The 12,191-nt window shown below is 50.5% G+C and overlaps 4 protein-coding genes across 5 annotated transcripts; 2 read left to right on the top strand and 2 right to left on the bottom strand.

Annotated features, from left to right (window-relative positions):
- Positions 1–913: 913 nt before the first annotated feature.
- Positions 914–2,697, bottom strand: AAFC00_002346 (uncharacterized protein; the record flags this gene model as incomplete). Its single annotated transcript, XM_069341650.1, has 3 exons — positions 914–1,966; positions 2,023–2,582; positions 2,634–2,697. 3 exons carry the CDS (start codon positions 2,695–2,697, stop codon positions 914–916), a joined length of 1,677 nt encoding a protein of 558 aa, XP_069201741.1.
- Positions 2,698–4,260: 1,563 nt separating this feature from the next.
- On the bottom strand, positions 4,261–5,384 carry AAFC00_002345 (uncharacterized protein; the record flags this gene model as incomplete). 2 transcript variants are annotated; one of them, XM_069341648.1, is made up of 4 exons in its annotated part: positions 4,261–4,385; positions 4,440–4,884; positions 4,953–5,027; positions 5,094–5,384. In XM_069341648.1, the coding sequence occupies 4 exons, from the start codon at positions 5,382–5,384 to the stop codon at positions 4,261–4,263; spliced, it is 936 nt and encodes a 311-aa protein (XP_069201739.1). The 2 variants fall into 2 exon arrangements, with proteins under 2 accessions (XP_069201739.1, XP_069201740.1); XM_069341649.1 differs by having other exon boundaries at positions 4,953–5,384.
- A 1,949-nt stretch (positions 5,385–7,333) lies between these two features.
- Positions 7,334–9,928, top strand: AAFC00_002344 (uncharacterized protein; the record flags this gene model as incomplete). The annotated part of the gene is made up of 1 exon (XM_069341647.1): positions 7,334–9,928. One exon carries the CDS (start codon positions 7,334–7,336, stop codon positions 9,926–9,928), a length of 2,595 nt encoding a protein of 864 aa, XP_069201738.1.
- Positions 9,929–10,627: 699 nt separating this feature from the next.
- On the top strand, positions 10,628–11,878 carry AAFC00_002343 (uncharacterized protein; the record flags this gene model as incomplete). Its single annotated transcript, XM_069341646.1, has 1 exon — positions 10,628–11,878. One exon carries the CDS (start codon positions 10,628–10,630, stop codon positions 11,876–11,878), a length of 1,251 nt encoding a protein of 416 aa, XP_069201737.1.
- Between the last annotated feature and the right edge of the window lie 313 nt (positions 11,879–12,191).

The raw sequence follows: 12,191 nt of genomic DNA, 5'->3' as shown, positions 1-12,191 counted from the left end.
TGACTATGTCGTTCCGTGGTTTTGATTCGACACTGATTTACAAGACCGAGAACGGGAACAATCACCTATACCGGTCGTACTATACCTGTATCTGCGCCTTTCACCGCGTCCCAGCACGGTAAATGTCTCCGAAAGTTGCGTCACATGCCTAGTTCGAGCCAGTTCTCCAGCAGTAAGGTTAAGTAGGTAGGGTACTTATTCTGCATGTACTCAGGTATACTGTGGCTGCGTTCTTCGTACTTGTACCTTAGGTATCAACCTGTCAGCACTCCTATCGTCACTTGAACATCAACCGTTGCCGAGCGCACATCAGGAACCACCTCTCTAAGGCAGTTCCTCGAAGTACAAGTATTACTCTGCGGTACCTTGATCGGGGCAGGTAGGACATGTCAACCCACCTCTCCTCACTAACTCTACCACAGACATTAGCTGGTATTGAGAACGGCCTTTTCCTGATGTATATCGCTCTTGACGCTGCTGCTGCTACGGCTAGTAAGTTGTGGCGCTCAGGGTACTAACGCTTCCCACTCAACGATTCCTAGAAACAAGTATTTAGGCTCACTTGTACTTCGTTCGAACTAAAATAAGGTGCATACTCTTGGCCCCGTCTCGGCCACCTATACGCCAATCGGCAAGGTCGATTTGTACAGATACTTATACAACCAACAGTGACTCCCTTATAAGGGGACCGGAACAACAGATGCTAGCTAAGGGGCGACAAATGTTATAGCGCAATTAGAATAGCATCCCTGTACACCTGTAAGGTACAGTACAGTATGTTACATCTCTTGCTATCGTCCGCGTATATTTAACATTTTGTCAACACTCTGTATGCGGATACAATATTATTTACTTTTGTATACAGAACTTCTAATCACATCTACAAAAACCGACAAGCACCCATCTATATGTGTTAAAACTTCACCCATTCGTTCTCTCTGGCCACAAGTGCGTTGAGAACACCGTGCTTCCTGAACCAAATAATTGCGTCTTTGGAATAACCAAACATGGTATCGACTCCGAACAGACCGGTATTGATCTGGAAGCCCCAGTTTGTCGTCGCCTGGTAGTACAGTCTTGTCCATACACTCTGTGTGGCAATGCTTTTCGCGCCCCAAGTGACAGCCACAACCTCAACGGGACTGCCAGCCGGCACATTAACGCTTGGAACCTTGACTGCCGAGGCAGATGACCCAGACAAGGTAGGCGAAGAAGCGGTGAGCGTATAAGTGCCTGTCTGCTCTTTCGCGACAAAGACATAGGTGTCGTTGCCCAGAGCGTAGAGAATATTGATGGTTTTCAAAACACCCCACCAAGGGTCGCTGCCACCAGTGAGAGGGGAGAGGTTGTAGGTGTTGATTACGATGTTGCCGCTGGATTGAAGCAAGCTGCTGCGCGCAGCGACAGTGACGTTTTGTGTGGCGAAATATGCCGAGATAATCGAGAATGTGGGTGTCGACACTGCCGAAGTAGTCTTTGACGCTGATGCCGACTTGGAATTGGAAGCTGTACTCGATGTCTTCACTGCCGAAATGGAAGAATTTGCTGTTGATGTCGAACTACTGGCCGACGACGCTTTTGAGGTCGTGGTAGATGTTTTGGTGGTAGTCTTCGAAGTCGAGGTTTGAGAGGCCGCCGATGTTGTCGAGCTCGTGATCTTCGAGATTGTACTTGCTGGTGTGACAGAACTGGAAGCGGATGACACCGAGGTGATCTCCGCTGTAGTATAATTATTATAAAGGACGCCACTATCACTCATGGCTGTACCAGCACTGTTCAGGAGGTATCCTGTAGTGTCCATGAAATAAGCATATTTTTCGATATAGTCCTGGGCATCAAGCCATGGCAATGCGGTCTCCAGGAACGCAAGTAGATCTGCATCTGAATATGTGCCGTCGCTGTTATCGAGTCCAAACTCGCTCATAATTATAGGACGACCGCCTGCGATCGCCTTTGCTGATTGAACCTATTACAAGAATGAGCATGGTGGTCAACTTTTGATGAGGTCGCTAAGCAACATACGTGAGACTTGAGATAGTTCGCTCCAGCCCATTTATTCGAGTACCAGTGAATGTTGATTGCATCTATGGTACAATTCGTGCAGTTGCTAATGAAGTTTTCAAGCCAGGTTAATCCAGCAGGAGCCCCAACGTTCGTTACCGCAGGGGCAACAAGTCTTGCCTTTCCAGCAAATGGTTCCATGTACTTGATCCAGGTTTCAACAGCAGTATCAATGTCCATGTAGTTTGACCCAGAGCCCGAGTATGCGAAATCTGGCTCGTTGAATGAGAAGAGTGTGGTAGTACCATTATCGATGGCTGCTTGAGCCGCAGTCGGCCATTTCGAAAGCACGTCTTTGTTGTTGTTGAACATTAAGGGAATATACTCCAAGGCAGGGTTGAAGTCTGCCATGTTGGGCTCGTCAAAGTTCCAATTGTATGCCCACGAGACTTGAGAGTTCTGTCCGGACAAGGAGAAGAATTGTGTGTAGTCAGGATTGTTGTAAGCCAGGCCGCGTTTGCCACTGTTCTTCACCGGTTGGGCTAAATTCGGTGTCGTTGTAGTTGCAGATCTTGCGAGGACTTCCATAGGCGTCAGTGATAGTCCATGGGCTGTAGCAGAGAGCCACATACCGTATCCTGACACATTCTGAACAGCATCCGCAAACGTCAACGCTACACTGATACTCTTCCACATATTCGAGGAATCGTTGATTAAAGGGTATATGGCATTAAGATCTGGACGAAAAGACAACCGTACGACCAAGCTCCAGAGCTATGCACAAAGTGCAAAACGAGATACCGAGATGAGAAAACAAATGCAAAGCGACTTTGATTGCAAGGTAGGAAAAGGATGAAGGATTATACTTATATGACAGCCTACCGAATCGAGCATTTGGATTCTTTGGTAGACAACATGGTCTTGACGAACCCTACCGTGAAATACATTGACCCTACCTCGAACGTTCGAACTATCGAATACATGGCTATGTGAAACCACAGTTGTAGGGCATTAGGGTGTAGAGAGCAACGAGTATAGATATTTGAAAGTCTTTCAGCATCTCTGCTCGCTGCCCTAGACCGTTTAACACAACCGTTGCGGCTATTGAGTAAGTTTACTTTACTCGGCATTCACAAGTGAGTTCGCAGCACTCACTTCTACACTAGTGGTGATCTCGGCCAAGATTGCTTATCTCTGCGGTGGCCTCGATCTCGAAGGTTTCTCCGTAGGGCATCTCAGTTGCCAGTGGCCAGCAGTCCAGGAGGCGATTGGCAAACACCTGCTGCCTTGTGAAGCGTAGAACTAACAAAGACGTCCAGCCGCTTGGCCCAAAAGATATCGTGATGGACTTGGCCTTCTCAGTCATATTATCTAATAAGTGATCCCTGAAGCTCGCGATAGAGGTTTCGTATTCGTCTACCCCGAACGATCCTAAGTGGTGCTCTTACTTCAGTCGTAGTTGCGGCAATTGTCGTTGCAGGGGATCAAAGAAGCAGTAGCACTAGAGCCTCTTCGAAAACACAGAGGACAACTTTGCTGGACTCATCTCGGTATAGCAGCAGAGAAAATAATTAGAGAAAACGTGCTCAAAATTTTATCGATAAAATGCTTTACTCTAACAACGGCTTATAGAGCTGTGGGGTTTTATTGATGATGTTGCCATATCCATGTGTGTTAAGGTTCATGAACACGGAACGAACGAGAAAGAGTTGCAAGCAAAATTTAGCGATCTCTCGACTTTTCATAACACCTTACCGTGAGGTTTACTACCACCCAGCTAGTTTTTGGACATGAAACAACGTGAGGTTCTCTGCATCTGCGTGTGCCACCGAAAGGTCACTGCAGTTGCCATCTATGGCCAAGGAAGTACTTGTATTTGTACAGTGTAGTCGATGATCATACATTCAACCGACGCGGAGATAGATCGGCAGTGATTGCAACATACCGTACCTTGGGCACATTAAGGTGCCGTGATATACTCGATACCAAAGCACGGTGCAATAATGCGGACAGCTAGGCCAGATTCGAAGAACGAGTCGCGTCGCCAAGCTTCGCCGTGAAATGAATAAGGTATAATAAGGGAAGCGCTGTAGTAATGCCGAAGAATGGCCAATTATATTCCACTGTGAACGCCATCACACAGCGATCATAATTGTTCATCGCGCCTCGACGGCGCTGTAGGAGAGAATGCTCTCCAGGCTGCCAAGCTGCAATATATCGAGCATGGACGGAAATGGAACAAATCATAGAAGTTGCCCTTTAGGGCTGCGGCTGAGATTCCGGTATAATGGGAGGACTTGCAAGAGGAGATACGGCATTTGTCAGATGCGATGTCACAGCTGAATGAGACGATGGTGAAGCCGCTGTATCGCCAAGTTGACGCTCTGGAGTCTGCGTCAGTAGTCCACTTTCTATACCTCCGTCTATATGACACTCACCAAGATCACGAATGCGCTGCTTCAACATTTGGTTCTCTCTGGTCAACATCTGCGTTTCGGCTTGGTAGAAAGCACTCTCGTCCCTCACTCCCCCAAGCAGCCAGTCTTCCCTCTGAGGGTCATAAGTCATGGACAGAGGACGAAGCATAGGTGACTGACTGTCACTCTGAGGCCCTCCCACTCCAGTGGCTGAAAGACGAGACGACGATTGTCGAGATAACGACATCGGCCTTTGTCTGGAGGAATTTGTACTCGCAGATTGCGTACGGGTGTTTAGTCCAGTACCGATACTCGGTGTTCTCAACGCCGAGCCTGAATCGATGGCCGAGCTGGATTGGGCCAGAAGTAACGCCTGAGATGTACCATCTGATGGCGAGGAAGGATTTGCGGTTTGAAGGGAATTGATCTGAGCTTGCTGGCTCCTAATCATCTGGAGCAATCGGTTCTAGAGACGTGCAGATATAATAGGTCAGGTTATTACGACTTGGAAGTACACATAAAGACCGAACGAACCACCTGAGCTTCCTGTTCATTCTCAAGCTGCTGATGAATCTCTCCGAGACTGGGTGCTCGGTGATGTTGTGGATTCTCAGGCAATTGTGGACCTTGGCCATATGCACCCGATGGCGACATACCCTGTATATGGCTATGCACCATCTCCCCGGGACCTGGAACAGAAGGATCATTAAGGTGAATGTTCATCATGAGACTAGATCTTCGCCTCTCAAAACGTGGCGAGTTTCGATCTGGTGAATTTCTTATACCAGCATTGATGCTGGCAGCAGCTTGCAGGGACGACAAGCTTGGAGAATGTGGAGATGGCGGTGTGTTGATGTTTGCAGGTTCGGTAGGTATTGGCACGGGCACGCTAGAAGAGTTCATTGCTGGGACTATAGGTACTGAAGGTGGAGGAGAGTGTGGGAGAGAATTGAGATCTGGTGCCATCTCGATCACTGTTTGCAAAGTCTGCCTGCTATACAGAGGTCGTTACCTGCATTGTTTGCCTGCGTCCGGCGTCCGATTGTCACGCCAGAGTGGGGAGGAAGACATCACCCACCCACCTTGCAGCTTATGCACACTTTATCGATAATAAGTGCCAAGCTTGTCCCCCTGGTGCACCCTCTCGCGTTAAAAATGACCGGAAAGATCTTGTGTAGCCGTCAGGCAACAATGGTACCTCGATTTTTGAGAGTACCGAAAGTCAAAATGCATTCTACAAGTGCAAGTACAACTCCACCCAGGGGACCTGACCCGAAGGAAGCCAGGTACCGAATTGTCGTCACAAGATATACCGTCGATTCATGCGGTTGCAATTCCAGATTTGGTTTCTTACCCCTGCAATCTACGGTACATAGATGTACAAGTACCTTCGGACACAGCCAGCACTGTCCCGTTCCACAGTATGGAGCTGGGAGCTAGGCATATGCACGGTTGTTTCTTCCCCGTCTCTCATGCGAACGGGTCGATAAGGCAATGTTTTTCGCCTAAGGTACCTCTTCCTAAGCGGTCAAGCGCAAGGTACTATTTCGATACGATCAAGCTTGCTTGGATACATGAATATTCTATTAACATTCGCTGGGTCTCCTAGCCTGTGTCGCCACATGTTTTAATACTCATTTGGTATCCGCTAGCTCTGCGACCATCCGGTGGGCTGTCAAGCGGCTACATGCGCAAGTCATACTAGATATGGATATCACAAGCGGAGGTGACAGTCGCCGCACAGTCTTCTCTCGTCTGCCATCCGCACGGGCTCTAATGTGATCTCCCTTAAACAAACAGCAAGCCCACTACCTGAACCGAGTACATTGCGAACACTACAGAGCTCACGACCTCCCGCTTCCGTACTCTGAGCCACGTGAAACAAAGGTCTATCCGAAAGATCTTGCGCCACTTACGCGAGACCAGTCACGGCTTTTGTTTGTCGGGCCTGAAAGATCATGGAGCGAAATTGCCTGGTCAGCGTTCCTGTCGTTTCACTTGTTTGATCTGCGCTGTCTACAGGCCTCCGTGCCCCTCCCGCACCCTTTGGTATAGAGATACCTTAGTTACATCCTGATCGGAGTTTTCTTTAGACTCCGTCACAGGTCCAACTCATTTTCTTAAGCCACAAGAGACGCCTTGGATTTGGTCCCTCCCAGCTAGCCACGAGCTCCGTTGTTCAGGAAGCGCAGTGTATCTCACGCGTCACGCCACATTGATTGGCATCGCTGAGTCAAGCCCAGTACGAAGGGCAAACACGAGGTCCTGACATGTCTTCTCCCCGCCCACCTCGCTTGGGGCAGTGGTTTTTCCATCTCTCCAAGCTTAGCCGTGGAGCATTCATTTCCAGGTGTTCATATTGATGCAGGTCTAGCTCAAATCAAGATAGCTTACTGCTTCCGTCTGCTCGGTAGCCTGCATCCGGCTATTCTTTATAAGGTAGTCCTGCCGCACTAGCCGCAATTGGGAGACCTCGATTAGCCTGCAAGTTTCCTATCGGTGCTTCCGCGCTCCCCAAAGTAGCTGCTTCAGATTTATACATTTCGTTTGCGATAATGGTCTGTCAGGATTCCTTAGGTTCTATCCGTGTGTTCGAGAACATGATCTCCATAATTATGCTGAGACGCATCCACTTAACCTCCCTGTTGCCAGCCATGTCCTGGTTGTATGAATTTTTCCTTTCTCACCACCCGTCCTTCTCTCATTCTTTCGATTTCCACTCTTGAAGGGTCTGGTACCTACCTTCCTTGCAAGCAAAAAAAAATTGACTTTTCATTTCCTGTCATTTATCTCCCGACTCCACGACCAAGGGTTTTGTTTCGGCTTGAACAGACTGTCAGGTCTACATGACCCTGCAAGCTATCGCCGTTAATGATGTCCCAAAACTTGGTTCTATGAAAGAACTACCCCCAATCATGACCGCCTTCGACGATAAGCCGTTGCCTCCTATCAGGGGTCAACCAGGACCAGGACCAATGCTACCACTGGGTTTGCACCCTGTGGACAGCCACATGAGATCAGGAACAGGGACGGCTTCAGGTCGCAATACCCCGCAGGACTTCATGGAACAGCGGCCTAGAAAGACAAGCTCGAAGATGTCGCTGTTTAGCCTCTTCAGCCGGCCGAAGGTTGAGAGGCTTCGGGGTTATGCCGAGCCTGGACTGGATCTTTCTCCCCTCGAGAAGTCCACGTCGAGATCAGCCAGCCCCGATTCAAGGCTGAGGCAGACTCTCTCACTAAACAGATCACAGCCTGCAACACCACGGTCAGGTACCGGCGTGTCTTTCCGAGAGGGCGACTTTACTGGATCTCCACGAGACGATCGAGGGGCAGAGAGGGGACTCACCCGACAAACACGACGTGACAACAACAACTTCGTGCCACCACCTCTCTTTCAGGCCTATGCGCAGTCAGTCAAAGCATGCAAAGCTCAGAGCGTAGATGGGTTTGCATTACTTCAAGCTTCACGTCGGCGGAGAGATTCACACGATCTAACTTTTCGGATCGACAAGCCACATCGGAATGGGTCCATTGGCGCCATCCAGCATACAAATCTCCCCAAGAAGATCTTCGCGTTGACAACATCAGGCCACTTGCTTCAGTATGCCGATCAAGGAACAAGTGAGAGATTGCCTGAGAAAGTGCTCCAACTTGGCAAGGAGTCGGTTGCGTGCGCATGCGACTTGGTGCCCGGAGAGCCTTTTGTACTTCAAGTTGCCCGAACCACCGCTGCAATGGAGGCTGCGCCGGCATCCATATCTTTGTTCTCGAAGATGGGTCTGCGAAGCTCGCGGACGGAGGCTACACATCTTCTTCTTGTGCTCCGAGATGCACAGGAGTTGGACGAGTGGTTGGTCGCTGTTCGAAAGAAGATTCAAGGCCTTGGTGGGAACGCGAGCCAAGTCGCCTCGGCGCCTGGGATCGATGTCGCAGGTATTGATTCAAGCCCGGAAACGAGTGAGCATGCACTACGCGAGCCCAACTTCTTCAGACTTCCTCAAGGTCATTCGCCGTCGACGGTATTGGAGGTAGAAGAGATTGCTCCCCACGAGTCTATCAAGGCAGATGCATCTGGCGAGACAGCGCAAGGATTGAGTCACTCGATAGCGTCCAGCGCGTTGTCTCCAGTAGAAGCCACATCAATGGTATCGCCTGTCATATCTTCGACGAGACAGAGTTTAGAGCTGCGGCCAAGATCTAGCAAAGCATCGATGAACAGTGCGACACCTCGAGACTCGCCAATGGCGGGACCAATGGACAGCGGGATCGGTGGCGCAGAGCCGATGCAGAAACACTTTCCATTCAAGATTAAACCGACTATACCGGAGGGAATGACCCATCCACCTCACCAACCGGCAAGGGAGGATTCGAGCCCCACTGGCAGTAACACCGCGACCGCTCTAGAAAAGCCATTGGCAATAGTGTCTGAAGCCGACAAGGTATCTGTGGCACAAGATTATGGAGGAATCAGGCCGGACTCGATTATTACCGAACTTCCTTCTTTCCGGATGGCTCGTGCAGCGGACCATGCAGTCACGACTCCATACACAATCTCTAGGCGTGCCGTGGACGTAAAACATATGGACCCAAGATTGAAGCCATTACGCACTTCTGATCCCAACAACCCAAGACGTCCAACGATAAAGCCGTTCACAGTACCACTCAAGATTAATACGGCTGGGCAAAGTAAGGATGAATCTGATCTAATCGAGTCTCCAATCGTGAAGTCTGTGGAGGGTAGTTCGACCTGGAAGCATCACCCACATAGGACGCCATCAGTCAAACTCTCGCTGTTCCCAGCAGCTGCGCCGGGTGTGTACAATCCGACCAGACCTACTCGCTCGGCGACTGTGACTAAAGAGCCGTCTCGATCGCTCCGACGACCTGCGAGCCTTCAAGTGCATTCGGACCCTGTCCCTTTTCTGTCTTCGGTCCGGGTCGGAAGTAGTGGTACTGGTAGTGGTAGTGGCAACGGCAACGGCAGTAGCGGTTTCAACCACCCAAGCAGATTGGCAGTGCATCCATCTGGAAGTGTACCCTCCCTTCGCAGCGCCAGCGCAATGGCAAGTAGTCCGACAAATGACTCGAACGTGAGAATGGAACGCGTCTCCTCAGAGTACAAATTCACGACGCCGACGAGCAATCTTGTGGGCAATGCATTCCTCCACCCAGGAGTAGCGAACACCACAGCTCCGAGGTCATCAGCATCATCTATGCGTTCGGCATCACCAGGGCCGAGACCTAAGACTCCGATTCGAGAGAGGTCGAATATGACTGCTCTGCCGCCTCTACCAGCTCTACCGCCGCCGTCTAGGAAGCTACCACGGCAAGGGCACTTCAGTGGCAGGGCAGGTTCGAAGACAAGGAGTGAATCACCGGGTCTGCCTGCTTTGGATCTGGGGATCCCGGTTATTGGACTCGCACCGCCTGCCCCGCCACCAACCAGGGGTTTGCCATCATTGCCCAACCCGCCTCCTGTACCTTCCAAAGCAGGGGTTAAAGTACACTGAGGCCGAATTGTTGTGCATCAGGACTTCATCTCACTTTTTTGTCCCCTTGATCAGGACGGACTACAACGATCTACAATGCTCGACACTTCACTTACGATTGAGGCAGAGATACTCGAAAAGTGTATAACTCTGATGTCAGAGCGGGAATAACGTCACGGCGCAGAGCGCATTTGTTTCTTTTCTTTCATTTCTTTTCTTCACTTACTAGAGTTGTACTTTTCTCCCTGATACCACATCGCTCTTGAAGACAATGGACAGGGCAGGGATATTCCAATGCTGCATCTAGACGGCCTGTATAAAGAGAGAGCTGGGTACTGATAAATAGTATGTTTCTTCCTCTACTTGACGGCCGAAAAATGATTGCTCGGATCACAGCACACATATACATCGAAGCCTTCGATTGTCCGTCTATTGGTCATTTGCTACTACAGTACATGTCGGCACGAGGTATACCTCGTATGCAGTATACCTTAGCTTCCCTTTCCCAGCAAGCATAAGACAGCTTGGCGCCAAGATGCAAAGTGAGAATTCATTTCCAGCCATTCCGAACAGGGAAAGTACCCCAGCTTTTCCCGATTGAGGATTCGTGCACCTTCCCGTCCATCTTTTCTTCCTGCCTTTACGAAAATCCATCCCCTTGTATTCAAATTTTTCACATCCATCGTTCCGTCAGAGAGAATAGACAAAAACAACAAAAAGATGGCACCTACAACCACTGCCGTGGCTACGAGTAGCTCGCCCTACAAGATCGACTCCCAATTACTGCAGCGTAACACGAGAGCGCTGGTCAAGAAGATCCAGTCTGGCGAACTGTCGACAAAGAGCAAGAAGACCGAGTCCGGCAAGCAAGATCTGTTGGCCGACGAGGACGACAACCAGGTCCAGGATGTCCGTCTCGAGATCTCCACCAAGAAGCACATGGCCAAGGAGAAGAGCCTGAAGCCGCGCAAGATCTACGTGCCTCACCCCATCCGCGACGTCAACGACGAGGAGATCAGTGTCGTTCTCATCACCGCGGATCCCGCCGAGAAGTACGATTCAATCATCAAGGACGAGCGCTTCCCTGCCTCGCTCCGTGATCGTCTCACCAACCCCGTCGACGAGGTGGACGCTTCCATGTCGAGAGAGCAGAAGAAGAATGTCATTGGCATCAAGAGCTTGGCCAAACACTACGGCAAGTCGTTTGAGAAGCGACGTCAACTCGCCAACGACTACCAGGTCTTTCTCGCAGACGACCGCGTCGTCACCCGCTTGTCGTCGATTCTCGGAGACGACTTCTACCACGCCACCAAGACGAGACCCATCCCCATCAACCTGCAGGGCCGCCGTGAGAACGACCGCGACGAGCAGGGCAACAAGCGTCAGAAGCTGGCAGACGGCGGCAACAAGGTCGTGCGCTCCGACATTGGCCCCGAGTCTGCAGCCAAGACCATCTCTCGTGCCATTGGCGCCACCACTTTCCCTCTGAACGCCAGCACCAACGCCAGTGTCGTCGTGGGCAACAGCGGCATGAAGCCCGAGGAGCTCGCCGAGAACATCGAGTTTGTCATCAAGGAAGTCACCGACCGCTTCATCACCAAGGGATGGAGAGGACTCAAGAGCCTGGACGTCAAGGGCACACACACTGCATCTCTGCCCATCTGGAAGACGAGTGAGCTGTGGGAGGACGAGGCCGACGTGCTCGACCACGAGCCTATTGCCGTCATCAAGGAGGCCAAGAAGGACAAGAAGAAGAGAAAGAGAAGCGCTCTCGCCGAGGCCACCGAGTTGAAGGACGAAACCACCTCCTCAAAGAAGCAAAAGAGCATCGCCGACGTGCCTCTCGATGAGGTCGAGGCCAAGAAGAAGAAGGAGGCAAAGGCCGAGGCCAGCCAGGCCAAGGCGGCCAAGAAGGCTCAGAAGGAAGCTCTTCTGCAAAAGTCCAAGGCTGCCGTCGCCGCCTCTTCTTAGTCTTTGCATACACAAAAGCCGATTTTGGTTGTATCGCGTGTACGACATGTCATGGCATTTGCACGGCGTTTGGGTTTTCTTTGTGCACTGTGGTATAGTATGAGCATTGGACGTCAAGGTCAAAAAGAGGAGGGGATGTTCGGGTTCGATCTCTTGGGTCTAACAGCAGCAACGGAAAGAAGAAACACAATATCACTACCTCAAGCATCGCTTGGTTTCGGGCTTTTTTTTTCCTTTCACCTACAAACTTGTCTCCTTTGGGGACGGCCCGCGACTCTCTTTTCTTTTTCCTTCTCTATTACCTCATCGAGAA

This window comes from Neodothiora populina (assembly GCF_041146345.1).
Source record: "Neodothiora populina strain CPC 39397 chromosome Unknown canker_contig_14, whole genome shotgun sequence".
Lineage (NCBI taxonomy): Eukaryota > Fungi > Ascomycota > Dothideomycetes > Dothideales > Dothioraceae > Neodothiora > Neodothiora populina.
This window is presented reverse-complemented; position numbering and strand designations above follow the sequence as displayed.